General features: G+C 57.5%; 2 protein-coding genes across 11 annotated transcripts in view; one reads left to right on the top strand and one right to left on the bottom strand.

Moving 5' to 3' along the window:
• The window catches only part of Rreb1 (ras responsive element binding protein 1), a 184,831-nt gene extending 159,396 nt beyond the window's left edge, over positions 1-25,435 (top strand). For 8 of the 10 annotated variants that reach the window (XM_005398863.2, XM_013521817.1, XM_013521818.1 and 5 more), the window contains 5 exons: positions 5,977-6,166; positions 7,312-10,246; positions 16,310-16,471; positions 20,857-21,666; positions 22,338-25,435. In XM_005398863.2, coding sequence (XP_005398920.1) covers positions 5,977-6,166; positions 7,312-10,246; positions 16,310-16,471; positions 20,857-21,666; positions 22,338-22,777 — 4,537 coding nt within the window. In that variant the 3' untranslated portion in view covers positions 22,778-25,435. The remainder of the gene's footprint in view (positions 1-5,976; positions 6,167-7,311; positions 10,247-16,309; positions 16,472-20,856; positions 21,667-22,337) is intronic. The other 2 variants (XM_005398868.2, XM_013521819.1) reach the window with 1 other exon arrangement.
• Positions 16,479-20,850, bottom strand: LOC102030055. Its single transcript, XM_005398859.2, has 2 exons — positions 20,715-20,850; positions 16,479-19,581 (listed from the first exon to the last, which is right to left on the bottom strand). The coding sequence occupies exon 2, from the start codon at positions 18,197-18,199 to the stop codon at positions 17,219-17,221; it is 981 nt and encodes a 326-aa protein (XP_005398916.1). The 5' UTR covers positions 18,200-19,581; positions 20,715-20,850; the 3' UTR covers positions 16,479-17,218.
• Positions 25,436-27,492: the final 2,057 nt, after the last annotated feature.

The following is a 27,492-nucleotide window of genomic DNA, read 5'->3' as shown; positions in this document are numbered from 1 at the left end:
GTGAGCCACCAGCTGCTGGGGCTATCCCGGGCTTGCCCTTTCGTCCTACTCTCTGAGTGTCTAGACCATAATAGCACATTTATTCTACTGCATTTCTACCCCAACCCAGCATTGAGACATTTTCTTTTTTTTTTTTTTTAGACATTTTCTTTTCTATTTTGTTTAGTTTCCGAAAGCAGGATGTGGCTATTAAGCCACTTTCTTTAAAAAATAAATGGATCTGAAAGATGTCTTCTTGCAAGGTTATTTGTGTCAGAAGCACAGGCGTCCTGATGCCCTTCTGACTAGGCGTGTACAGTGGCTGCCATTAGCTCTCTATTTAGTAACTTTTTTATTGTTCCTCTTTTTCCTCAGACTGAGACCCGAGTTTCAGCAAGAACATTATTTGTTGCATTAAAATCTTTTGAGAATTGAAAGGACAAAACCACAGCTAGCTAATGAGTATTTCCTTGGCCTATGGGAGCTGGTTGGCGCCTCCCCTTGCCTTGGTGTCCCCAGGCACATGACGGAGCAGTGGCTTGCAGGGTTGGTCTGTCTGTGACTTGAGGACAGAGTGGAGGTCACCAGCTGCCATGGGCGTCAGGCTTCTGCTCTGCACCGTAGCACTGAGCTCTTTCAGCCTGGCAGAAGTCATGGCCAGCATGTGGCGGGACTGTGCTTGTTTGATTTTGAAGGAGGAAGGACAGGCAGGGTCGTGGATGTGAGAGGAGAATCCTTTGTATGTTTGTGTGCGTGCAAACGTAGTGCCAAGTGTTGAACCCAGGATCTCTTGGGTGTTAAGCAAACATTCTACCACTGAGCTGCATCCCAGCCCATACAACAGTCCTTAGCGTGGCAAGGACTTCCTGTGCCTGTCCCGACAACAGGAAGGCACTTCTAAGCTCAGATGGAAGCTCTGTGATCGCAGTCCCCATCCTGCTTCTGTAACTTTGCATATCAGCAGCCACCATCGAACCTGTGGCCACCCCTCGTGCTCCTGGGGGCTGTTTCCTGCCGTGAGGCCCCTCCACCTCCAGACTTCTATCTGTGTTTCACACCCACCTAGTACCCCTCAGCAACTGTACAAGTGGTGCTAGGGAAGACAGGAGAAAGGAGGTAAGCTCAGACAGCTGCTGCCCCTGTGCTATTCCAGGGAGCCCCCAGCTCTGCGTACCCTAACACCCAGACCCGCACCGCCCACCCCCAAGAACCGCTGGAGCCCTCGCCTAGCAATGGGAGCAGCCCTGCTGGAGCAGGACCTGAGGTTGGGGGGCTGGGGTGTCATGGGAGTGGGCAGTGGCCAAATCTGTGCCAGAACTCTCAGTGCAAATTTTTTTTCTTACAGAAATTTGGCGAATGTGTGCTAGAAGTAGGATGTTTTCTGGGTGAATCATCTGTGCGCTGCCTGTGCACAAAATGCAGTTTCTGTGAGCGCGATGCTTTGGAGCTCACCCTCCAGAGCCAAGGTCAGGCCAAGTGTCTGTCCATAGCCATCCATCCTCAGCTCTGAGACACCGTGAGGAGTCTCACTATAAACTGTTGGAGGTTTTTCCATTGATGAGATAGATTTTTTTTTTCCTGAGCATAATCTACTTCAACATGATTTTTTTTCAGGGGGTGTCGGGAATTGAACTCAGGACCTTGTGCTTGCCAGGCAGGTACTAAGCTATATCCCTGGCCCTCAATATGATTTTAAAACAAAGAGGAAGTTTTGTTTGTACAGGGGAATGTCAATGGGGTTCTGTTAGCATCCTTAGGTGCTACAAGAGACAGTCCCCCAAATACATGTGTCCCACTGACAGCAAAGTTGGTTTCATTTGGAAAAGTTAACTTCAGTTTGCAATGTGGGACCATCTCAGTTGCCAGAAAATCAAAAGGCAGCCTGTCAAGGTTTGTAAAATTTTCCTCTGGCACACTGTCAAATCTCTTGCAAAATGAAATTGACCTACAGCCCTCCCCTCTGCTGTGACCCTCTAATTGGAGTTCTACCCTGTCTAAATATTTTGCAATCCTGCTCTAACGAGTCCCTGGCAGAGTTGAGATACCTCACAAATGGGGATGAGGAGAGTCTGGGGACCACCCCACTTATGCCCCTAATGAAGCTTGACAAGCCCGAGCCAGGTGGCACCTTCCTTCTGAGAGCTAGGCCTGTGGTGGGCTCTGCATCCTGCAACATGGAGCACAGATTTACAGTGATCCCCGCTGTCCTTGAACTGTTTCTTGGAAACGAGTTTGCAGAGCATTCTTCCAGGGCCCTGAGCGGGCAGGCGGGGCCCCAGTGTCGGCTCGTGTCTCTGAGTGATGGATTTCCATGCTGATTTTAAGGTCTGTCCACAGGTGTGGCAAGTGTTTTTCTGTGAGTGTTGCTCCTTTTTAACCGACCTAACACTGTAGTTTGGTTGCAAAACAGAATGGCTTTCTTCAGAAGTGAAATTAAATAGAAGCTGGATGTGGCAGTGCGTGTTTGTAGTGCCAGCTTCTCAGGAGGCAGAGGCAGAGAATCATCTGAGGCCAGCCTGGGCAGCAGAGCTGAGATAGTGTACTGGGGGTGGGGAGTGACGGTGCCTGGACTGAGAGCCCGTGAAGATGGAGGGGCGAAGTACAGATCTAGACCTCGCCTTAGACCTGGAGGCTCCAGGCAGGTGTGGGGCTGGGAGGAGATGTCCCTCTCTCGGGAGCGGAGGGTCCAGGAGCTGGCAGAGCTGAGGACGAGGTGGCGCAGAACAGAGGGCTCCGCAGAAGCACCACGCGCTTCTCCCCCATGCACCTCAAGATTAAACCAGAGCACTGAGGACCCCTGGGAGGTTCTAGAATGAGAAAGAGCACACACTGGAAAGTAAAGCCCCACCTTTCCTGCATTTTCATGTTTACGAACACGTGCCAGGAAATCAGCTTTTCCAGATTTCTTTTTCCCCTGGCAAGAGAAAAGAATTGTTAAATGTGGAATAGTGCCTTGAAGTTTCCGAGCATTTCATTATCTGTTTTTCAAGTTGAAATCCAAAGATCCCCATCCCAGGTGCGAAGGGAAACAGGCTTAGAAAGGGAACAAGTTAGAGAGGTGAGAACCTTGAGGTCAGTGTTTTCTTCTTGGCCTCTCATGCACTTGTAGCTAAAGATGTTCTAGATTCTAGTTCTTTGTTTTTCAGACTTGCCTAACTGTTAAGCGTCCCCTGGTGTGCTTGTTTTATACCAGTTTCTAGGCCTTCTCCCTGCGCTGAGTCCAGTAGATCTGGGCTGGGGTGAGGAATATGCTTTTTGAATAAGGTCACAAGGGCATTCTCCCCTCTGGCAGATTGGGAGATGTTACATAAGTTGTCCAAAGTCACGCCGATAACTTCTCCTGTCCCTGTGTCTGGGCCCTGACCCAACACGCATGTGCGCATGCACGCATGCACATACACACACTGTTCCACAGCCTTCCCTGAGACACAGAACTCGTGATTGATGCTGGGAAATCGTGCCATGTGCTATCGAGCACCTGCTACTATGGAGCTTCATGATAAGGGAGCAAGGCATGTTTGGCAGAGATGCATTTTTTCCATTATTTTCAACCCAGGGTTGGTTTGAGTCTGTGGGTGTAGGACCTGCGGATACGGAGGACCCAGCTGCCCCGTTGACTCTTTTTTTTTTTTTTTGGTTTTTTTCTCCGGTACCGGGAACTGAACTCACGACCTTGCGCTTGCCGGGCAGGCGCTTTGCCGCTGAGCTAAATCCCCAGCCCCCCCCCCCCCCCCGTTGACTCTTGTTATTTGTGTTAGGTGGGTTCTGTAAAGTCACTGTAAACAGAATTAGCAAATACTGAGTCACTGGTCTTCAGGAAAATGCAAGGTTAAGTTCCTTGGCGCTTTTCATCACCTGTCCATCAGTTGATCAGCACATAAGCTCGTTTTATCTATGTTTCTGTTGTGTTTGCTTGCTCACTTGCTTGTTTTGGTTTTTTGAGACATGGTCTTGCTGTGCCATCCAAGCTGGCCTTGAACTTGCAGTCTTCCTGCTTTAAGAATACTAGGATTAATGACATGTGTCACCATGCCCAATTTTGTGTTTCTGTCCAGTCACCTTATTTTATATGCTATTGATTCATTAACATTGAGCTCACAACCAATACCGGTATAACTCATGCCTGAACAAAACCTCTTTAACACTTGTATTTTCTCAGTGCAGCACGTCATAACCCCTTGTGCTCAGGACACTGGGCAGCACTTGGACTCAGCAGCCGCCAAGATCGCAGTCCTTTCCGAGTGTGCAGCTTAGGACTGGGATATATATATTCCAGCCAGAAGAGACCCTGGCCCAGGGGGGCTGAGTCCGTGCTGCTTCCTACCCAAGTCAGTCTCCTCCCTAGGACACAGACCTCTGGGCACCGGGTAAAGGAGTGGTTTCTGTGGTTCGACTCTGTCCCCTAGGCCATGCGTGGCCTGCCTTGGGAGGTGCAGCCATGGCTCCAGTCCCTAAGGTCTTGGGGGTTGTCTGAATTCAGCCCTTCTCTGGGGCTTCGGCCACAGCTGGGGAACTCAGCAAACTCCCCCCAAAAAGAGGGCTGTGTTCTGAGCAGTTCATGGAAGCTGGCGTTCTAAATGTAGTTGCATGATGACTGGAATCGCTCTGAGGAGGTGCTTCCCATTAGCAGAGGGGAGCGAAAAGGTGGGCCTGTGACAGGACTGGGTTCCGCTGTGCCCGCCACCGCATGATAAAGCAACGCCCTTCTCTCTCAGCACTTTAGCAAAGTGAGCTCAGCCGCCTCGTGGCTGATTTCATTATCTCTTTATTTCCAGAGAAGCATGTCATAACCAAAAATGTTTCCATTAAAGTGTCTACAGTGTACATGGGTGTGCATTGCTTCACCTCGCTGGAAAGCTGGGGTGATAAGGCTGCATGTGGAAGATGCTCGGCACACAGAGCTCCCACCCTCCGCTATCTGCCCCGCCTCGCCTGAGCTGGGGGAAAGCAGGCGAGTGTGAACGAGGAATTTCCATAGCCGCATGTGGATCTGGTGACTCTGTTTAGAGCAGGTCCGGGGATGTTGGTAACATGAGTCCTGCATCATTTTCCGAGTGGTTCTCAGCGAAGACTAGAGGATGGTACTGGAATAGAAAGCAGAGACTATTTCATAAAACCCCGTTTGCAGCCGCTTTGTGGTCTGGAACATTTTAGGATGTCAGAGGCCATCTCTGAATGAAAGGCCGTGACTTTTAAGCAGAGGTCCTTTGTGGGAGTCTCTCAAGGAAGGGGTGCAGCCCTCGGACGGATGAAGACAGGAGCATGAGCTTAGCCTTTGCTTCCTCCTGCCGCATAACCTCAGTCACCCTGAGTACCAGTACTGAGCCCCAGTGTTTCCCTCTGTAAGATGAGGCGGCGATGCCCGCCCACCTGCCACCACTGTTGTGTGACCATGACCATGGCATGACCATGGCAGGGCTCGTGCTTACTGTGGGTTCAAGAGGCGGGAAGTGCAAACATTTTTCAGATAACGACAGTAAAGATGTCAGAATTGAATGCACAGTCATGGTACTTGCCACCAATTCAGTCAGACTGTTTGATTGTTTCACCTGTATCAGATGCCAGGGGTGCTGACGTGGTCGCTGTAGGTGCTACAGAAATGTCTTCTCTGTTGCCATTTAAACATTCTGCACTAAATCCGGTGAGCTAGGGGAAGGAGAAACCATTTTGTGCCGTGTGGTCAGGTCCCATGGTGGGTCTGCGCTGGTAGCTTTGGGGTCCCAGCTCCCCTCTCTTCGTGCATAGGTTTTGGATGTTTGGTCCTGGCTACATTTCTTACTGCCTGCAAAGCTGTGGTGTCCAGGGATGGCAGAATACTATTTACAAAATAAATTAAAAGGAAGTTTTATTTGGCGCTAACCATGAGTACACTGGCTTCCTGCTGTCTCATGCTTACGTGTTCAGCTGAGATGCAGCAGAAGCGATGCTAAAGCCAGCAGACGAGTGGAAACCCTGGTCGAGCCGCCGCCTTGAATCTTTGTCTCTCCCTCTTCCTAGATGTGACATTTGCTGTGTCACCTTTCGAACACATCGAGGACTGCTGCGCCACAATGCACTTGTCCACAAACAGCTTCCCCGGGACTCCACGGGGAGACCTTTCATCCAGAACAACCCTTCAATCCCCGCTGGCTTCCACGACCTGGGGTTCACGGACTTCTCCTGTAGGAAGTTTCCTCGCATTTCACAGGTATTCTGCCTGGCTCAAGGCCACTCAGTTGGATGAAACTCCCTCACCCTGCAGTTCCCTTTCCTTAAAATGTTATCCATTGAATGGTATTTTTATTATAGCCCCTTTTCTCTTAAAATTCAACTTGGAGCCAGATGTGGTGCACATCGTAGTTCCAGTACCCTGCAAGGGTGAGGCAGAAGGATCACAAGTTTGAGCATAGTCTGGGCAACCTAGTGAGACCCTGTCTCAACCAAAAAAAAAAGTAAAAGGACCACGGATATAGATCAGTGTGAAGGCCCTGCATTCAATCCCAAGTAGTAAAAATAAAATAAAAAACGACCCACTTGGCCCTTTCTGTCTCCCTGGGGTTGTTAGGTTGAGGGGTAGGTGGTGTGGGTCTGGCTCATCAGTGCTTTTGCCCGTTCTTGGGACTTGGGAACTAGAGTGTGAGTTGTTTACCACCCCCACCTGAAATCCTATTGTAACTTGAATTCATGTATTTTAGTCTTTCATTAGCATCTGAATGAATATTTCTAGCATTGTAGTTTCTGTTAAAAGAACCAGTTTGGAGGCTGGAGTGCAGAGCAAAACAGCCTACAGGCAAGGAGCCCTGGGTTCCATCCCCACCACCATGCCCCAAAAGAAAAGATTTGGCTTATTTTCCATTTGAACAAGAAAAAAAACCTTATTTGTTGTCTACTCCTAAAGAACCTGCTGTAAAAGTACTTTGAAATTGTCTTTCCATTTTGTAAAATTGACATAAACACACGAGCTTCAAGTTTGTAGATTCTTCCCTATGTGTAGACCCGTGAGTCACCAGCACCACCATGCAGTGCCGCTCCAGCCCCTCCCCAGCAGCGTCCCCGCCCCTGTAGTCACAGAGGAGCAGTTCTCCCCCTTCTGTCACCATCAGCTTCTAAGAAGATGAGGAACTGCACCTCCATAGCGGTGTTAGCCGCTGCACGTAGGGCTGGACGTGGTTTCTTCAGATGCTGTGCTGTCTCGCAGCTTCAGCCCCAAGGAGCACTGTGGGGAGGGCCGGTGCTCACAGAGTAACAGAAAGGCTGCACACCGGCCCCGCTGTCGCACAGATGCTTCCCTCTGATGCTTACGATTAAACCTTAACCTTTGTTCCCTCACTCCTGCCCTCTGGTTGCACACAGGCCTGGTGTGAAACAAACCTGCGAAGGTGCATCAGCGAGCAGCACCGTTTCGTCTGTGACACCTGTGACAAGGCATTCCCCATGCTGTCTTCGCTGGCCCTGCACAAGCAGACCCACGTTGCCGTGGACCAGGGCCAGGAAAAGCTGCAGGCCGACGTCCTGGCCGGTGGTGCCTTGGACCAGAAGGTCTTCCTGGCCTTGCTGGGCCTGCAGCACACCAAAGACGTCAGGCCCCCACCCGCCGAGGAGCCCCTGCCAGATGACAACGAAGCAATACAGCTCCAGACACTCAAGTGTCCACTACCTCAGGACCCTGGCTGCGCCAACGTGCTGAGTCTGTCTCCTTTTGAAGCGGCCTCCCTGGGTGGCTCTCTCACAGTGCTCCCAGCCACCAAGGAGGGCATGAAGCATCTGTCCCTGCAGCCCTTCCAAAAGGGCTTCATCATCCAGCCTGACAGCAGCATTGTGGTCAAGCCCATCTCCGGGGAGTCAGCCATCGAGCTGGCCGACATCCAGCAGATCCTGAAGATGGCAGCCTCCGCCCCCCCACAGATCAGTCTTCCCCCGCTCTCCAAGGCCCCTGCCACCCCCCTGCAGGCGATTTTCAAGCACATGCCCCCTCTGAAGCCAAAGCCCCTGGTCACGCCCCGCACAGTGGTGGCCACCTCCACCCCGCCTCCTCTCATCAATGCGCAGCAGGCATCCCCGGGCTGCATCAGCCCCAGCCTGCCCCCGCCGCCGCTGAAGCTCCTGAAGGGCTCGGTGGAGGCGGCCGCCACCGCCCACCTGCTGCAGTCCAGGTCCGGGGCACAGCCAAACTCGGCCCCACAGCTCTTCCTGCAGCAGCCACGCGAGCTGGCGGGCCAGCCCGAGATGAAGACGCAGCTGGAACAGGACAGCATCATCGAAGCCCTGCTGCCGCTGAGCATGGAGGCCAAGATTAAGCAGGAGATCACAGAGGGTGACCTCAAGGCCATCATGACAGGACCCGGCAGCAAGAAGGCCCCCGCCGTGCGCAAGGTGCTCTACCCGTGCCGCTTCTGCAACCAGGTGTTCGCCTTCTCGGGGGTCCTGCGTGCGCATGTGCGCTCGCACCTGGGCATCTCCCCCTACCAGTGCAACATCTGTGACTACATCGCGGCGGACAAGGCCGCGCTTATCCGCCACCTGCGCACGCACAGCGGTGAGCGGCCCTACATCTGCAAGATCTGCCACTACCCCTTCACCGTCAAAGCCAACTGTGAGCGGCACCTGCGCAAGAAGCACCTCAAGGCCACGCGCAAGGACATCGAGAAGAACATCGAGTACGTGAGCAGCAGCGCGGCCGAGCTGGTGGACGCCTTCTGCGCGCCGGACACTGTGTGCCGGCTGTGCGGCGAGGACCTGAAGCACTACCGCGCCCTGCGCATCCACATGCGCACGCACTGCGGCCGTGGCTTGGGCGGCTGCCACAAGACACGCAAGCCCTTCGAGTGCAAGGAGTGCAGTGCCACCTTCACCGCCAAGCGCAACTGCATCCACCACATCCTCAAGCAGCACCTGCACGTGCCTGAGCAGGACATCGAGAGCTACGTGCTGGCCACTGGTGGCCCAGGCAACACCGAGCCCAGCACTGAGGCCGCGGGGAGGGCAGAGGAGGGCAGCGGTGTGGCCTTCGGTGACTGCAAGCCCCTCGCTGCCTTCCTGGAGCCCCACAACGGCTTTCTTCACGGGGCCTCCGCCCAGCCACCCCCTCCCCACGTGGCGGTCAAGCTGGAGCCGGCCAGCAGCTTTGCTGTGGACTTCAGCGAGCCCCTAGACTTCTCGCAGAAGGGGCTGGCACTGGTGCACGTGAAGCAGGAGAATGTGCCCTTCCTGAGCCCTTCCGCCTTGGCCCCCTACGACTGCTCCATGGAGCCCATCGACCTGTCCGTCCCCAAGAACCGCAGGAAAGGAGACAGGGATGCAGCTGCGCCCGGGGAAGCCGAGAAGCTGCAGCAGGAAGAGGGCAGCGCTGAGCAGCCTGCGTCCTGCCCAGCGCCCTGCCCTGCCCTGCCGCCCACTGTGGGGGCCAGCGGGAGCCTAGAAAGCCCCACTGCTGCTGTGGCGGCGGCCACCACAGCCGCCCCCCTGGACTCCCACGCCCAGCCTCTCCAGGGCTCCGTGCAGCTGGCCGTACCCATCTACTCCTCAGCTCTCGTCAGCAGCTCTCCCATCCTGGGCAGCTCTGCCCTTATAAGCAGCTCTGCCCTCCTGAGCAGCCCAGCCTTGCTGCGGCCACTGCGACCCAAGCCCCCCCTTCTCTTGCCAAAGCCTCCCGTGACTGAAGAGCTGCCCCCACTGGCCTCCATCGCCCAGATCATCTCATCCGTGTCCTCCGCCCCCACCCTGCTGAAAACCACCAAGGCGGCCAACCCCGGGCCCACAAGCAGCAGCAGCAGCAGCGTGGCAGACACGGACAGCTTAGGAGGTGCCATCCCCAGAGCTGCTGCTACACCCACCGATGCCACCAGCCCAAAGGAGGCCAGCGACCTGCCGCCTGTGGCCAGCAGCCCAGAGGCGGCCTCCCCCACTGAGCAGGGCCTGGCCAGCTCCTCCAAGAAGAGGGGTCGCAAGAAGGGGATGCGGAACCGGCCCTGCGTCCACAGCGGCGGGGTGGACCTGGACTCCAGTGGGGAGTTTGCCAGCATCGAGAAGATGCTGGCCACCACGGACACCAACAAGTTCAGCCCATTTCTGCAGACTGCAGAGGATGACGCTCAGGAGGAGGGACCCGGGGGCCCTGCCGACCACCACGGGCCCAGTGATGAGGAGCAGGGCGGGCCGCCCGAAGACAAGCTGCTGAGGGCAAAGCGGAACTCCTACGCCAACTGCTTGCAGAAGATCACCTGTCCCCACTGTCCCCGGGTCTTCCCTTGGGCCAGCTCCCTGCAGAGGCACATGCTCACACACACTGGTAAGAGGGCCTGCTGGGCACACGCGGCCGGGCGTCCCGCTTCCGGTCGGGCAAACTGAGCCAGTAAGGGGGAGGAAAGCATAAAGCCTGAAGGAGGGGGCCTTCCCCCACACTCCACACAGTCCTGGCTTCTTTGAGTCTGGGAGCCGCAGCTTGCCTGGGGTTGCTGTGGTCTGCCCGTGCTCACCATGCCCACAGCGACCTGTGCAGGCTGCTGGCGAAGGGAGGTGTCCGGGGCTCGCACGTGAAAGCGGTCGTAGCCCGACAGGCCCTTGCACACCTTGCACACCTACACACACACACACACCCCTCCCTGCCTTCCCAAGGTTCGAGACCACCTCCAGGGTTAAGTGGGGAAAGCAGCCTTTGTACTGTGTTGGGGCACGATGAGCTCAGGGCTGTGACATGACGCACTGCCTCGGTGTCCTCAGTGTAGCTTTTAAAATTCTGAACATTATGAAGTTCTTTTGGCCGCCATGTGTCTGTAAAGGGAAATACTGCCAGTGTAATATTGGCCATTTTCTTCTAGTTCACTAAGGCAGGTGCACTTGCCCTGTTTATTTTGAAAATTGGTAATGGATTATGATAGAATCTTTTATTTTCACTAATAGTGTCAGCTCTTTCAGAGAGACTCTCCAAGTAATGAGTAATATCCTAAGTAACATACTTAAATTTAAAACGATACACCAAAAGTACTTTTCAAATACTAGTTTCTCTAAGTTGAGTTTTAAAGATAAGTTTAGGATATGGAATGCATCTTAAATAATTTTATGCCAGTGACCACACAATTCATTTTAATGACAATTTTCTGAGTATTCTCTCAGGGTTTACATCACTGAACTAAGTAAACTGAGTAAGATCTTTGCCTGTCTAGAGTTTATTTATAACCCACATATTAATAGATAGGAATAGAAACCAAATGGTGCTGTCCACACGGTACAGAACTGCGGGAGAAAATGCAGGTCACCAGTTAAGTTTGAGATTCAGATAACAAGTATTTTATTGTATGTTTTTTCCATGAGGTATTTGGGAAAGACTGTTCCTTGTTGCTGACCTGAGGTTCCGGTATAACTGGGCATCCCGTTTTGCTTGTTAAGGATAAACACGGCAGCCCTGGGTGGGGGTCACGGCAGTGATGCAGGCCGAGGGTGTAAGGCAGGACCCCGGGAGCTCCAGGCCTCGGTCAGGCTATGTCCATTGAGGAGGTGGAGAGCAGGACAGACACTGTCAAGCTGTCGGGTACCTGGAGAGTGCAAGGGCACCGGGTCGGGGAGACGAGCTGTGGGGCTGTGGCTGGGAGGTTGGGGGCCCTCTTGGCCGCACCAGTGCCATAAGTTGCCACGCAGCTGGGCACTCCAGGAAGTTGGCAGTGCCAGCCTGTCCAGACCCGGGAAGCACATGCTGCCTTTACAGCCTCATTTTCTTTCCACTGAAATAATTTAAACCTAAGAAAGCCAGCAGTTCTCAGGAAGATAGCAGCTCCCAGACAGTGCCTCACACAGCAGTGTCTTTCGCTGCCCTTTTTGTCCCCTGCAGGGTCTTTGGAGAAACAGTTGTGTCACCACTTTTCACCAGCTGAGGGTGAGATCTGGTGATTCGCTTGGCCCGGCCCTTCCCCTCCCCGCCCCCACCGCTCCCCTCAGCCAAAAGCTGCGGTCTCCAACCTCCCGGCCCCTCCTCCAGATGAGAGCCCCGTACTTGTTCCACGCTGCGTGCACCTCCTTCCTCAGATGTTTCTGCTCCCAGCAGGCCGACAGCCTCCCTGAGAGGCTCGAGCAGCCGCGTTTTCAAGGATTGGGCCAGGGTCTTGCAGGCACCTGATGCACATTCCCTGGGTAGTATTTTGGGATTGCCTGGCCCTGAGATGCCAGAATGCCATTGGTTTAGAATTCAGAAGCATCCAAACCCAAACAAGATAAACGGAAGCCTTACTCAAGACAGGTGGGGTGGATGTGGACACCAGCGTGTTCTGTCACCTCTGCTTCGTAGCTGCTGGGAACCCGAGTGCACTGCGCGGGCCTGCGCCCCGACACCCTGTCCTGTCTGTTCTTAGATGAGGTGAGGGCGATGCCGTGAGGGTGATACTGATGCTTCCAGGAGGAGCTGCAGGCCTAGGGAGGCCGACTTGCTGCTGGCCCCTCGGGCACTGAGGGAGGGTCTGGTTCCCCCTAGGGCACACTCCATGCAGCAGCTGAAGTCAGGGTGCACGTGGCCAGCGGGGCCCGTCCTGAGGCCTCCCTGTGTCCTCACACGTCCGTGTCCAGCAGACTGGGAAGTGGTTGAGGACGGGCGAGCACAGCTGGAGTCAGAATGCTGTGAGCCGGGTCGTCACTGGTTTCAGGGTTGTGCTGGACACTGAATAATGGGGCTCCGTTAACTTCCTTGTGTGCACTGCTCTCCGGCCTTTTTTGGTTTTTAAGTCAGTGTTCTGGGCCTTCACACTGAGCTGCATCCCCAGCTAATCTTTATTTTGAGGAAAGGACAAGCTAAGTCACTGAACTGTCCAGGCTGAGCTCAGACTTGCAGTGCTCCCGCCCCAGTCTCCCAGAGTGCCGGGGTTATCGTCTCTTTTCAGCCTTTTCAGTGTGATATTCATATCTTGATGACGACTTCCCCCAGGAGAATGAGGCAGGAGGATCGCTTGAGGCCAGCCTGGACAAATTAATTGCAAGACCCTCTCAAAATAAAGTGATAGAAAGCAAATCAGTGCAGTTCCAGCCAGCAGTGTTGAGCCGCATCCAGTCTGCCGCTGTAGTTCATAAACCGCCTGCATCCTCCGCTCAGTGCCACCCGCCCCCTCAGTCGCCCTGCGTCTGCTCTGCCTCATGCGTTCCCCAGGCCACCACCCCACAGGGCAGCAGGAGGCCAGGTGCACGCTGCAGTGGTGCAAGGTGCAGCCCTCTCCTGGCGTGGGGTCCAGGAACTTGTGTGAGGCAGAAGTGGTCTTTCACGTGCCCTGGCATGGTCTGCACACACCCGCCTTCTTCCTGCCACCCTCGGGACTCTCCCAGCCCTACTTCCTGTCGGTGGGGGTAGCTCTTGGTTCCTTACCTCTTTCTCCCTGATAGTAATCGCCCCCAGGACAGCAGCACTGTCCCTGCCTGGACTACCCTCAAAGCATCCTGTCCTGTGTCCCTGCAGCTCTGGCCTCGTTTTCTTCCTCCTCCCCTCAGCTCCCTTCCTTGTGCCCTAGACACAGAGCGAGGCCTTGGGACTCTGGCATCCCCTCCAGCCCAAGCATTCTGGACCCCTGGCCGGCTCGCTTGTACACAGGTACCTTGAGCCCCTTTCCTCCACCGCCTTGAGGGTCTTACCCCACCTACTCCTAACGGGGAATAAGCGTCAGAGTGCAGATGAGTAAGAACCGGGTGTGGTGGCTCATGCCTGTAACCCCAGCTACATAGGAGGCTGAGGCAGGAGGATCACAAGTCGAAGGCTACTCAGCGCAACTTCAGATCTTGCATCAAAATAAAATTTTAAAAGGGCTTGGGGTATAGCTCGGTGGTAGGATACCTGCCTAGCATGTATGTGGCCCTGGGTTCAATCCCCAGTACCATACACACAAAAGGTTTAATAAGATGTCCTTGTCAAAGAGTGGAAAGCACCTTGGACTCGGTTGTATTTTATTTGGCTGCTTTTAACTTTCTGAAGTAGCAGCTTTGACCTCTTCAGCCCAGCCCTGTGTACACCTCTGCAGATAGGGAGAGAAGGAAATGCCACGGGCGGACACCTTCACCTTGGGGATGGAGGAGTGGTGGGAGGAGCCGGGGTTTGAGCTGTCCTGTGAGGACGCAGAGGGCAGGGGCCCGGCTTCCTGGGTTCTGTGTCTGGCACAGCCGCCTGCTCACTGCCTGGCCTCACTCTCGGTGCAGTGTGTGAGCGGAAGCACTCCGGGGGCTGTGTGCAGGGCTCGCGGGAAAGCCTTCGTCTCCCAGGCAGCTTCTGAGCCAGTCTCTGTCCTGGGGCCAAGGCGCTTAGGACCACCTCAGGGCCCCAGTCCCCTGACCGCACCCCTGCCCAGGCAGTGGCTCGGCTGTTGCACTTAATAAAGGTGACCAGCCCGTGAGTGTGTAGTCCAGCCGAGAGCACACTGCTGGAAACGCAAGGCTGTGCAGCAAAGCGCGGGCCCCTCCCGACCACCATCCACAGCTTTGTGGGTGCGTCCCAGGGTGTGAAGCTGGGCACCACCCGGCACCGTTCTCAGCGCAGCGCGGCAGCCCGGCTGGCCAGCCTGGTGGTGGAGGTGAAGGGTTGGCAGGTGTGAAAGTTGTGCAGTAGAGAAGTGAGAAGCTCGCCGTTCTCCGTGAAATCAGGAACCCTGGCACAGCGGCCTCTGACTCGCTCTCCCTGGGAGTGCTGTGGGGGAACCTTGGGCCTCTGCCCTGAGCCACACGAAGCCCGTCTCTGTTCTTGAGCAGCTGCTGGGGAGGCTCGGACCCTCATCTCGGGAGTCTTCCAGCTCGTGGGGAACACATGCCCCCACCTGTGATTGCACTGTCACACAAGTGTCGTTGCGTCCCTGCAGACCGCGATCACACTCCTAAAGCTGAGCGGCCTGGTGGGCCAGCTGGGGCCCCGCCTGGCCTCCCTTGGGGAACCAGCCGCCCCTGCTACCAGGCCCTGCCAAGCCCCCTCAAGCATCTGCAGCCCAGGGTCGCAGAATTTGTTTACTGGGAGCTGTTCTGTGGCTGGCCCACAGTTCCTCTGGTTTTTGAGAGGAGGTCTCACTGTGTAATCCAGGCTGCCTTGCACTCAGTCAGCCTCTTGCCTCAGCCTCCCAATGCTACTGCATGCCACCAGGCGTGCCCCGCCTGCCAGGTCTTGACCCACATGTTTGGCTATGGCATCCCCAAGGGTCTGAGGTAGCAGGACCAGGCCACAGGACACCTTTTCCCTGTGACGTTGGAAACGGGGACCTAGCATCTGGTGGGCAGGAAGAAGAAGCAGCAGCACTGTAGCAGGTGATGCATCACCAGTCCCTTTCCTCTTCCTGCACCTCCGCCTCCTGCTTCCCTCTCCTTCCTCTTCTCCCTCGCTCTTCGCCCGTGCCCCGCCTCCTTCCTCCCCTCCCTCCTCCCTCCCCCCTCGTCCTTGTCATCCACTCCACTGGCTCCGTGCCCTTTCTTTCCACCTCGTCCATCCACACAGACCCAGGGTAAGTTGCAGAGGCTTTGCATTTTGAACCATCGCATTTACAGTACAGAAGGAACCCAAATGCAAGAAGACAGGCGGGCCCAAGCAGAAAACTGCGTGGGGAGGGGAGGGGGGCCAGGGGAGGAGGCTGCGGTCGCACCTCGCCCCTGGTGTGCAGCCAGGTGGGCTGGGCAGGGTGGGGCAGCACAGCAGGCCCGGCCTCCCCTTCCTCACCATCTGCCGAGCGGTCAGTACAGGCGGCGTACACGTTGGTTTCTTGGTCACCACCAGGCCAGAGCCCAGGGTGAGAGCAAGAGCCCTGGGCAAAGCCCTCCTGTTTCCCGCTGGTAGGCAGAGGTCCCTGCAGGGTGCTCTGGCAGTCAGGCAAGAGAGGCCAGGAAGTTGGGTTCTCCTGTCGTCCCTGTGGGAGGCCGCAGCCACCTAGTCAGTGCCACCTCAAGTTGGGGCGCTCCCTGGCTTCTCTGCAGGGCCCCAGGGCACCTGGGCCTCTCCCCATGCCACCTGCTCACTTGCCAGGCACGGTCTGGCGGTCTCCCCTGGGTCAGAGTAGGTGTTGTCTTGCTGTGCTCCCAGACCCTTTGCTTTTATGTTGTTGTCATTACTTGATGCATTCTAATTATAGCACCATCACTTTACTTCAAACAGGTTTTCTTGGTTTCAATGTTAATTTTCTTTTAGTATTTTGAAGACAGAACTGCATTCCACTCGAGGGAGAATTACCATTTTAGTCTTTGGTGTTTCAGTTTTGTTTTGTTTTGTTTTAAATGTGTTTTGTTTCTTTTCTTAAAAGGAAAGGGCGGAAGAGGGGGAAGCAAATGCCAGTAACCCCAGGAGAATAAATCAAAAGCGACTTTTCTTTCTCATTGCGGTAGAAAGCCAGATAAATATATATTTTTTCTCCTGCTTCAGGTCAGAAACCTTTCCCTTGTCAAAAATGCGATGCCTTCTTTTCTACCAAATCTAACTGTGAACGCCACCAGTTGCGCAAACACGGAGTTACCACCTGCTCCCTGAGAAGAAACGGGCTTATCCCCCCCACAGAGAGTGATGTTGGATCCCATGATAGCACAGGTAGTGCCAGCTCTCGGAGGACCCAGGCTCCAGGCAGAGCTTGCGAAAAGCGATAGCGAGCTCGGGGGTCCGGCTCAGGGCACAGCCCAGAGGGGGCATTGCAGGCCGGGAGCACAGAGACACACAGCAGCCGGCTGTTAGCCAGAGCCCAGGGCTCCTTGGAGCTGCCAGGGAACATTGGCACCCCTGCAGCCGGTGTGGGAGGCGGGCCGTGCAGGGTGGGAGAGTGGTCCTACCCCTCAGTGTGCAGCCTCTGAGGACCACAACAGTGGAAGGGTTTGGAGCCCCACGCTGAGCTCCTGTGAGCAGGGAGGGGCCCTTGGGGATGTCATGGTGTCTCAGGAACTGGGGGTGCTGAGCCCTTGCTGGGGACAGGCAGCGCAGGGTGTTTTTCTTTCCAGTAACTTTTCCCAGTGTAAAGCTGTCCTTGTTTTAAAGCACTCGCATGTCCTTTCTTTAATCACATCTCCGCTTGACCTGAATCCGGGTATTATTCTCCCTGCTACGTGCTTCCTCCTCCCAGCCCCCTGCAGAGCCATTAACCACCGCCCTCTCGCCCCTCTGCACCTTTTTCGTTCCCTACAGCTTGTGTTTCCGCATGTCCTCCATTCAGTTCACCCCATCATCTCTACTGCTGGGGTATGGCACCCTGCACCCCAGAACAACCCAACCAAAAACTAGACTGCTGTAGGCTCTCGATGTGCAAGGTGCTGCAGGCGCCGGGCTTGGTTCTGCAGATCTAAAAACCTAGCGTGCCGTGTTGCCTGAGCCAAGCCCGGGAAGGATCCCTGCGCGTTTGTGTAAAGTTGTAACAGTGTCCCTGGCTTCTCCCCGGACTTGGCTGCAATGAGGTGCCAGTAGGAGGCACCCCACCCCGGAAGTCAGTGTGGACAGAGGGACAGGCATTCCTCCAGCTCCTGCCCCTGGGCCTTGCTTGGTGTCAGGGTCAGCCGGTGGGAATGGGCAGCATTTCCAGGAGCAGAACTGATTCCAGGCTCCTCCCCTGCCACAGTGGCACAGATGGAGGGTGATCTTGACCTGCCTACCCCGTGTCTGGATCAGGCCCTCGAAGGGGGTGCTGGCCCCTTCCCCTGCCCCCGTGTCCACACGATCGGCTGGGTCTTTGGAGTAGAGAATGCTGTGGGTGTTCGGAGCATCCTGCCATGGTTTGCTTCCCCGCCAGCCAGCCAGGGTCTGCTGTGCCCTCACCGCAGCCTGTCCGGTTCGTGTGTGCCTGTCGCCAGCCGCCGCACCGATGAGTCGAGCTCTTTCTGGCGGCCCAGTTTCCGAGGCGACCTTGTGATTGTTCCATAGCACTTGTAAAGGAGGAGTGCGGCTGACCGTTGAGGCTGTCTCTGCTGCATTTACAAACGTGTCTCGAGGTGTAGGGTGTGCACTGGATGCTTGGGCTGGGCTCGGCCCTCCCGTCCTGTGGGAGGAACACTCATGGGCCCGCCCTGTCTGGGGGGGTGCACGTGGAGCCCCTGTGGACACAGCTGCAGCTTCGCGGGGACTTAGCTTCCCTTGAGCCCCAAGCACTGGCCTGTGGACGTGTTTGTTTTTTAAGTGTGCAGCGACAGCTTTTGTTTTTCCAAGACCTTGCCCCGGAAGTTGTATAGCTTTTCTTAAAGGGATAACACTTCTGAGAAAAGAAAGGTCCCTGAAAGTTGTGATGTGAAACCAGCAAAGAGCAGATAGGTGTTGGGTTTCGCTGTGGTCACAGCCCATGGTGAGAAAGAGGCAGGATCGAGAGGGGAGAGGAAGCAGGTCAGGGCGGTCGGTGTTCAGGGGCTTCACGTTACACGCCAGGTGAGCCCGATGAGGGCAGCCCAGGCTGCATGGGAACCCTTCCCGGGAAGTTAAAAGTGAGGTTTCAGAGGGACAGACTGTTCCTTAAAAGGCAGGAAATGGCTGGGAAGTTCTTGAGGTTTGTACGTTGATATGCCTAGCGTGCATTTTCTTAAAATCCCTAACCAGGAGTTTGTAGTGTCAGCTTGACTTTTAGTCACTTGAGGGGCTTCAGGAAAACACTCCAGGTCTCCTCTAAAACAGCGCTAAAAATGCCATGGTGAGGGGTGGTCTTCCCTCCCCTAAGAGGCTGTAAGAACTAGTTAGGCTGAGTCAGAGCGCCCTTGCCCCCTCTGCCTCTGAGGGGCGCCCTCGGGTCTTCCTTTGAAGGGAGCCTGGGGAGCTCCTGTGGCGGTGGGCACCTGGCAGGGCTGTTTTTAGTCGGTACAAACGCCAAGGTGCTCACACCACCCTTTAGTGCCAGCCTCTCTGCCCGCCCAGGGGGCGTGTATCTGTGCACTGGGCAGGAGACGCCCCCAGCACGGGACTGCATCCGGGGACATGCGGCAGCGGCTTCCGCAGCAGACAGAGACTCCTGCCCGGCAGAGTCATTACTGAGGACAGCTGCTGGCGGCTGTCGCATCAGTCAAGCGACATCTCATTTCCAGAGGGGGAGAGCCTTCGCTGTTGAGCTGCCCTGTAGGGGGCGCTGTGGCTTCAGTGTCCACGGGGATTCCTCCGCTTCCTCCGCAGTGTTCTTAAGGGTTACCAGCGGCACAAATGAGGGGCTAATGGGGACAGAGAAGCAGTCCGTGCTTTTAAGGTAGCGTTGCTTATAGAAATGCACCTGCTCCGCTGCTTGCGTTAGGAGCCTGGGTGTCAAGGTGAGTGCGGCCAGACTAGGACTTGACCTTACCGGGCGGGTATTCGTGGTCCCAAGAATCAGAATAGAGATCAGTTGAGGTTGGCTTCGAACATGAAGGGCACAGGACCCCCTACTTAAATACCCCCCAGCAGAGGTCTGCTGGAGTCCCCTTTGTTCAAAGAGGATGTGAGCTGGCTGCCCGTGTACCTGGGAGAACCTGACACTGTCTGCCCACCTTAGGGAAGGGCCAAGCAGCGGCCTGATTTGGTCTTAGTGTATGTACATGGGTGTGGCATCAGAGCTCGGGTTTTGTAGGTTTACCGTGAATATATCCCTTGCGTTTAGACAGTCCCTGGGCCCAGTCTTGGACTTACCCATCCATCACTGCAGTTCCTGGAGGCTGAGGCTCCCTGGGGCCTGGGTCAAGGCCAGCCTGGTAACATGATGAGAACTTGTCCTAGAAGAAAAATCCAGTTAGGCTGTCCTGGGACAACGTAGAAATAACCCGACATTAGACCTTTTTTTAAAAAAATAGCAAAGCCAACAAAGAAGCCAAGGGTTCTCCATTTTCATTATAGATTTTATATCAAAAATCCTATCGATGCTTTCTGTTGAAGTAATAAAAAATGTGCATTTAGGTTTTTCCTTGAAATGTGGCCTAGATGTTAGTACCCGTCTCAAGTCCTTCCTGTCAGAAGTCCGTGTTTTACAGCATGACTGTTTCCCTCCGAGCTCCTTGAGGTGCTCAGACAGTGGCCGTCAGGAGGCACGGCGGAAGTAGAGCGGGTGAGATGCTGTAGGTGGCCGTGTCTTTCGGGTGAGCCCAAAGCCCCAGGCAGAGGCGAGAGCGCCGCTCCCTCTAGGGACCCCGGGGAAGCAGAACAGGCTCCTCAGCCCAGCCCGTGGCCACGTGGGTGACGTAGAACCGAGTGAGTGCCATCAGGCACGTGCCTGCCTCAGCAAGTCACAGTCACCGCTCAGGTGTGCGTCTTCGCCCATCTGCTTGGTGTGCGCGTTGCCACCGCTCCCTCGCTTGGGGCCCCTGGGAGCGGTGGGCCTCGCACATCTCGTTTTACCGTGGGAAGCGGACAGGCAGAGCACGGCAGGGGGCAGGAGTTGGGGTTGCGAGGCACCCGATGCCTGCGATCCAGAATTTCCAGCGCCCACACCCCCGCGTTCGTGGTGTGCCCTCCCGTCGCCCCTAAAGTGCGGCAGGGACGCACGTGTCTCCTTTTGCCCCTCAGCTCCGGCTGGAGACGAGTGTGCGCACCACATAGGTGACTCCGCGCCGGGGATCCCTTTCTGTGCAGCCCGTCAGCCCACGTTTGGAGGACCTGGGGGTGGCCCTGTGTGTGTTGCATGTTTGTATAATCCCTTTGCACTGGAAAAATAACTTACAGCTCAGCTTCCTCAACCCCCCTGGTGAATGCACCCTCTCCTGTCTCGAAGCCTCTGTCTGCGCTGCCTGGGCCACTCGCGCCTCCTGGGGGCGGGGACCACTGAGCAAACCTGGGGTGGCGGTGCAGGCTCAGCCCGGAGCGCAGCTGCGGGAGGTGGAGGCTGCTTTCCCCTCTTCCAGCCCCGACTCACCTTGGCCCCCAGCAGGCTGTCGGGTGGCGAGGAGCGGAGCGGGCAGCTTTGCTAAGTGTGGGGCCCAGAGCGGCAGCGGCGGAGCCCTGGGCGGGGCAGCGTGGTGGGCTCGGCCTGACCCCTCCCCTGTGCTTGCTCACAGACAGCCAGTCGGACACGGAGACGCTGGCCGGGGCTGCGGAGGTGCTGGACCTCACGGCACGGGACCGAGAGCAGCCGCCGGCAGAGGGCGCTGCGGAGCCGGGCCAGGCCCCGGAGGAGCCCCGCGCGGAGGCGGCTGAGGCGGAGGCCGAGGCCCCGGCGGCCTCCCCTGCGCCCCGGGAGGAGGTGGAGGAGGCGCCCGAGGAGAAGCAGGAGCCGGAGGAGGAGCCCGCGGTGGAGAGCGCCGGGGACGCAGACGGCGGGGAGGAAGATGCGGCCAGCAACAAGAGCCTGGACCTGGACTTCGCCAGCAAGCTGATGGACTTCAAGCTGGCCGAGGGCGAGGCGGGCGCCGGGGGCAGCCAGGGCGCGGCCCCGCAGGACCAGAAGCACACCTGCGACGCCTGCGGGAAGAGCTTCAAGTTCCTGGGCACCCTGAGCCGCCACCGCAAGGCGCATGGCCGCCGGGAGCCCAGGGACGAGGACGAGGCGCTGCAGCTGCAAGGCGAGGGCCCGCCGCCGGCCCCTGAGTGCGCGGAGAAGCCTGCGGAGGCCCCCGCCGGGGACCGCGCCCCGGGTGCCAGGGAGGCCTCGGTGGAGAGGCAGCTGGAGGAGACCGAGGGCCCCTCGGACGGGGAGGGCGCCGCGGAGAGGAGGTGCTCGGAGAAGAGTGACGACGACAAGAAGCCAAAGACCGACGCCCCCAGAAGCACGGCCAGCAAGGCCGACAAGAGGAAGAAGGTCTGCAGCGTGTGCAGCAAGCGCTTCTGGTCCCTGCAGGACCTCACCCGGCACATGCGGTCCCACACAGGTGAGGGGCGGCGGGGCAGGCGTGCGCGGCCGGGAAGGGGGCCGTCCCGCAGCCCGAGGCTGCGCGCTCGGCCCAGCCCCGTCCTGGGGGGCGGCCCAGCCGTCCTGCCGGCCAGCGCGGTTGTCCGTGGCCCTGTGGGGCACTCCTGGGACGCCGCCACTGCCTTCAGGGCCGAAAACCTCCAGGCGGGGCCGTTGTTCCGGCAGAAAAGGAAACGGAGCCAACCCTGAAACTAGAAGATAGCAGTAGGCGTCCCGCTGCTTCTGGGCGCGGCCCTCCGCTTGCCCGGCACGGGCCGGGCGCCCGGGGGCCGGTGTGACAGCCGGTCTCCCGTGGGGCCCTTGGCACCCTGCGCGGGAGCGGCCGGAGCACAGCCTCTCCTCCTGGGGACGCGGGCCAACCCAGCCTATGACCGGGGCGCCGCTGTCCCCGCAGGGCCGGCCCGGCCTGTCCTCTGTGGGGCTCTTCCCGGGCTCTGCCCGGCTGCACCGCGTGTCCCCTGGGCTTGTTGGGTTCCGGGTTCTGTGGCCGGGGAGTGGGCATCTGGGTGCAGGCCGAGAGGAGACGCTGCCCTGCCCGTGTCTGACCCGCCTGCCCCTCCACGTAGGCGGGGGCCGTGCAGAGGAGGGACGCGGCCCGGCACTAACACTGTCACTTGCTCTCCGCGCCAGGGGAAAGGCCGTACAAGTGCCAGACCTGCGAGCGGACCTTCACCTTGAAGCACAGCCTGGTTCGGCACCAGCGCATCCACCAGAAAGCCAGGCACGGGAAGCACCGTGGGAAGGACAGCGACAGGGACGAGCGGGCGGAGGAGGACAGCGAGGGCGAGTCGGCCCACAGCGGCAACAACGCGGCGTCGGAGACCGAGGCCGAGGCGGCTCCCAGCGCCGGCAGCCTCGCGGCCGTCACCCGGGGCCGGAAGGAGGGCTCGGCTGGCGCCGGGAAGGACTGCGGCCGCCGGGAGGAGAAGGCCACGGCCGGGCGTGCGGCAGAGCCGGGCCCGGAGAGCCCCGAGGCCCTCGTGCAGGACCTGCTGGAGCTGTGCGGCAAGCGGCCGGCCCACCCGCTTCTGGCCAGCGATGGCGCCTCGCAGCTCCTGGGGATGGAGTGACGGCGCTCCGCCCCTCGCTCAGCACACAGCCGGCGGAGCCCCCTCTGCGCCCCTGGCGCGTCCTCGGTGTCCTTCGCTGCGAGGGAGCAGGGGGGCAGGAGAGACAGCGGCGAGCGGCCGCGGCTGTGCCCGGGCCTTCCGCGCGCGGGCGAGGCCAGCCCGGCCGGTGCCAGTGCCTTACCTACTTGCGGATCCTCGGCACCGTCTCCGTGGGCGCTTTCTCCCGGAGCAACTCCTTAGCAAGGCAGAGGCCTTAATGAATTGTGTGGGGCGGACCTCTGCGCCTAAGCATTAACGTCACCTTCTGTGTGGGTGTGTGTGCGCTTGTTTTTGTGAATCTGTGATCGTACTGTTTGTTCTGTGAGCTGAAAACAGAAGAAAAAAAACATGCCGTTGGATCCCGATAGCCAATAACTGGAAGAAAACGATGTGAATTTCATGTCCCGAGCAGAGCGGAAGTGGATGCCATGCCGATTTCCCGGGCGCACCTTTGCTCTTCTCCATGCGCTGCATAGAGGAGCTGTGGTCGGGTCCTTGTTATCACAGGACCTGGTCGATGAAGGTCGCGATGTTCCTCAAGCCAAAACCAGGAAAGATTTGTAGCGTCAACCTCATACGTGTTTCCAATCTTCCCACGCTAGAGATGGTCACTGTCCAGGTTTCCAGACGTTCCCAGTTTCTAGCAGAGGCCCCTCCCCGGCGGCTTAACCTATGGAAGACGTGCCTGGACGTTAGCTAGTCGATCCCCTCCCCATTCGGTTTATGTTATTATTAATATTATTATTATTATTATTATTTTTAGTTCTCCAGTTTGCTGGGCTCTGCAGTCAGCAGAAACATGTGGGCAATATTTGTCCCGGGAGACCTGTGCCGCCCCGCCCTGTCCCGAGTGCCGTGTGCCTGAGCTCCCCCAGCGCGCTGCAGTGACAGCTCTTCTACTGTACCCAGACAAGCCCTGCTCCCGGCCCGCAGCACCCAGGGGGCCCTGCCGGGAGCGCTGCCTGGACGGCTTCGGAGAGGCGAGGCGGCCACGCGCCTTCCCGCTACACGGCGCCGGCCTTCCTGCAACGCCTAGCGCAGGCCTCGCCCCAGCTATGCTACTGTCATTTGAAAAGCAAGGAAATACTACTACTGGTAATAGAACGAGCAGGCAGGGTGGACGTGAGAGATGTGTGGTCCCTTCCCTGGCGTGGGCTGGCGTTAGACACAGGCGCCCGCTCACCGCCTGGCCTGAACCCCCGGTGCAGAAAGGCGGGATTTTGCGTCCCACACGAGGAACAGAGTCCCCTCCCTAGCCACCAGGGACACAAGTCACACTGTAGCCGACCTCGTGCTCGGCGCTCTGTGCTCCAGCCAGCCCGAGGGGGCCTGCCCGTGGGCCTTGAGCCTCCCGGGACGCCCGTACCCGGACCTCCTCTTCCCTGCCCTTTCTGCTCCTGGCCTTGGAGCGAGCCGCCCCACCCCGCCCCAGCGTCCGGCGGTTAAAGCGCAGCCGCCCTGACTTCGCGGGAGGGTATTCTTGAGGTCGTGAGAAGTGGTATCTTTGCAGATGAAAGGAAAAAGGCTGAGGTGTGTATGAGGTTTAACTGTATTCGGGATGTGTGAACCAGCTTAAAAGTGCGGTTTTATTTACTGTAGAGGTGAGTGCGCATCAGAACCAATGATCCCTTGGTGTCTTCTAAGTTAAAACCAGTTCATGCATCCCTTAGTTGTTTTTTTTATTATTATTACAATTGTTGTTATTTTCGTTGTTATTATTATTTGGGGTTTCTTGTGTTTTGTTTCTCTTCGCAACTCTCCACACTAAACTCGCAATATTGTGGGGAGAAGCCAGGGCTAAACCCAACGCTGCGGTGAGATGTAGCAGGGGGCGGCTCCCGCTGCCAGTGCGGCGGGGGCTGCCGCTCGCAATAATCACTATTGATTTAAAGCTTTATTTAGCCTGGATCTGTACCCTTGTAGTCGGTAAGGTCTTACCACATCTTATTAGTGAGGTTGACAGATGTTCGTCGTTCCACCCCTCCCCAGTATCAAACTGTGAAATTTGTGATTTGTTTAAACGCTGGGTGAATCATAGCTTAGTTTGCATGTCCAGCTAATTTGTTTCTATACATTTTGTTTGATTCTCTTTCTCCTTCTCTCAGGGCTTTTACAAATATATATATAAATATATATATATGGATCTTCTGAAAAGTTTTTTGAGGTGCAAGTTGTTTTCTCTTTTGTTTTTCCTCTTTGATTAATGGACACAATGCTGAGATTCAATCACTACATGACACACCTGGCTGTGAGAACAGAACAAAACGCCCGGGAGCTCCGAGACAGTCGAAGCGCTGCAGGCAGATTCACCCCACGTCGTCTCTCTCCTCTCTCTTTCAAGAAGGAAGTTGATCCTAGTGATTTCAGCCCATGCATTAAACAGGAAGCAATAATAAATATGTAGAATTCATATTTTTCTAAAGGGAACTTAAGAACTGCTGCTACATGTTATGTACAAAATTGGTTTATGCCACATGAACAGAGAATCACAAGTTTGGTTTTGGTACTTTTTGTTCCTCTTTGTACTCAGTTGTATAGAACTTCCAAATCCAGAATGAAAAGAAAGCTGTTCTGTATTGAACCATCTAAGCAATAAATGTTATATTTTAAAAAACGGCAGAGTGCCGGTCACGCGGCCCCCTATGATTTGCTGTGGTCTGGGGCCCGGCCGGCGGGGTCCTGTGGGTCTGTCGCCTGCTGCCGCGTTTCGTGGGGAGAGGGAGCCCGGCCGGGGCGGTGTGTGCCTGCCGTGTGCCTGCGGGTCGTCCTCTGCAGTCCATGACAGTTCCCTTCCAAGTCTCCAGGCGGTGGAAGGGCTGTCAGCCTCCAGGGTCTGGCGAGACGGGTGCAGGATGTATGGGGATGCTGGTGTGGGCCTGGGCCGGTCCCGGGGACAGACAGGACGCTCGAGGTGCGCGGGGAAACGGGTCCCATGGCTCCTGCCCTCAGAGGTCGCTGTGTGTCCGCCAGCCCGACCCATAGCTCTTGGGCGCAGGGTGGCACAGCATGGGGAGGCAAGCAGAGGAAGAGGCCGGGGTCCCCTGTGTCACCTCCCGCCTCCCGCGGCCCCACAGCCTGGTGACCAAGCCCTTGGCACAAGGGCCTCAGGGACAGCGGGCGCTCAGGGAGTGCAGTCCGGGTACTTCCTGTGGCCTGGCATCGGGTGAGCAGAGCAGCAGTGGCCTGGCACCAGCCCAGCTTGGGTCTCCTGCACTCTCCCGGCTCGCTGGTTCTCAAGGCAGCTTTTGGTTGGCTGGAGATGGCATTTCGCTAAGATGCCCAGCCTGGCCACAAAATCAGGATCCTCCCGCCTCAGCCTCCGGGTAGCGGGGATCACAGGCATGCGCCACCACTCCTGGCTCCAGACTCCTTTAAAGGGCCGACTGCCACTGAGGCCCGCTGCCGCCCGCTCGGTCACCTACTCCCCTTGGACGCAGAAGGGAGGGCACCAGGTTTATTTTAACTTATAATTGCAGGTTGCTCGTTCACAGCAGTAAAGCCAGTGCCAGCTGCCAGAGTCTGTGTCCTAAATAAGAAACAAGCAGTCCCTCCTTTCCCCGCTACTCTCAGGGGAAGAAGCCACAGCCCCCCGCGGCTGCGATCGGCCTCGCTGGCCGGGGCTGCCCTACGCCTCGGGCAGGAAATAACCGAGGGGCCAGAGAGGGGCTGCAGCCCTGCCGGCCCGGACTAAGCCTGGACCAGCACGGCTCTGACGTTCACGGAGCCCTACTCAAGGTGGCAAACTTGCAGAATTTTTTAGAGCCGGAGTCTTGCAGTGTGTAGTTCAGGCTGGCCTCCAACTTCCGCGATCTTCCTGCCTCAGCTTCCCCATGCAGGAGTGCTTAAAGCGGGGGATCAAGGCAGTCTGTCTCACAGCGTCTGTGTGCGCTCTGCGGCGCCCGCTGAAGGGTGCGGGCAGACTGGAGGTGCCGGCTCCTTCCAGGGCGCGAAGCCCAGGTCTTCCCCATTCATAACAAGCGATTAAAGCAGGCTCAGCGCTGGAGGCGGGCTCTGCCCCACCGCAGGAGCTCCAGGCCGGGTCTTCTTGGAGCGCGGTGTGGACAGCGCCCTGCTGCCTCAGCCTCCGGAGACCTTTCCCAGGCTGTTGCTGAAAATCCCATTCACGCGGCGGCCGCTTGCACAGGAATCCCCGCGCGCGTGGAAGTCAGGTGCACGCGGCCCTGGGGCTCTCGGCCTCCCGGGCGGTGACCCCGACTTTGCCAGCACCGCGGCCCGCGCCCGGCAGAGGGCGCCTCGCGTGCCGCGCGATCCCCGACCCGGGCCAGGCGCGGCGCGGTGCGCACGGAGCGGGGGACTCGGGCACCCCTGAAACCGGCCCCCCGGGCCCAGCGCACCCCGTCTCCGGGCCCGGCTCGGCCTCCTCGGTCCAGGCACACGCGGACGGCACCCGCGGCCCTTCCAAAGCGGCGACCCAGCAGCGTCCCTGCCCCTCCCGGAGCCGGGCAGAGCCAGCCGGCGTCCGCAGGATCCTGCCTCCCGGGGGCGCGGCCCGGATCCCCCACCTGTCTAAAAGCCTCTGCCGGCTGCGCAGTCGCAGGCGCGGGGGGCGCCGCCACCGGGGGCGCCGGGGACCCGCTGGAGCCCTCTGCCGGCGGTGCGTGGAACTGCTCCCCACCGAGGTCTCCCCGGACCCGCGTCCCGCCGGGTCCCTGTAC

The sequence above is a fragment of the Chinchilla lanigera genome, unplaced genomic scaffold (genome assembly GCF_000276665.1).
Source record: "Chinchilla lanigera isolate Chin_1 unplaced genomic scaffold, ChiLan1.0 scaffold00064, whole genome shotgun sequence".
Taxonomy (NCBI): Eukaryota; Metazoa; Chordata; class Mammalia; order Rodentia; family Chinchillidae; genus Chinchilla; species Chinchilla lanigera.
Note: the sequence above shows the minus strand (reverse complement) of the source record. Positions and strands in the feature narration are given on the sequence as shown.

Excerpts from the sequence above, each read along its gene's own strand:
- LOC102030055 (XM_005398859.2), bottom strand. The coding sequence starts at position 18,199 with ATGGGCTGTGACCACAGCGAAACCCAACACCTATCTGCTCTTTGCTGG.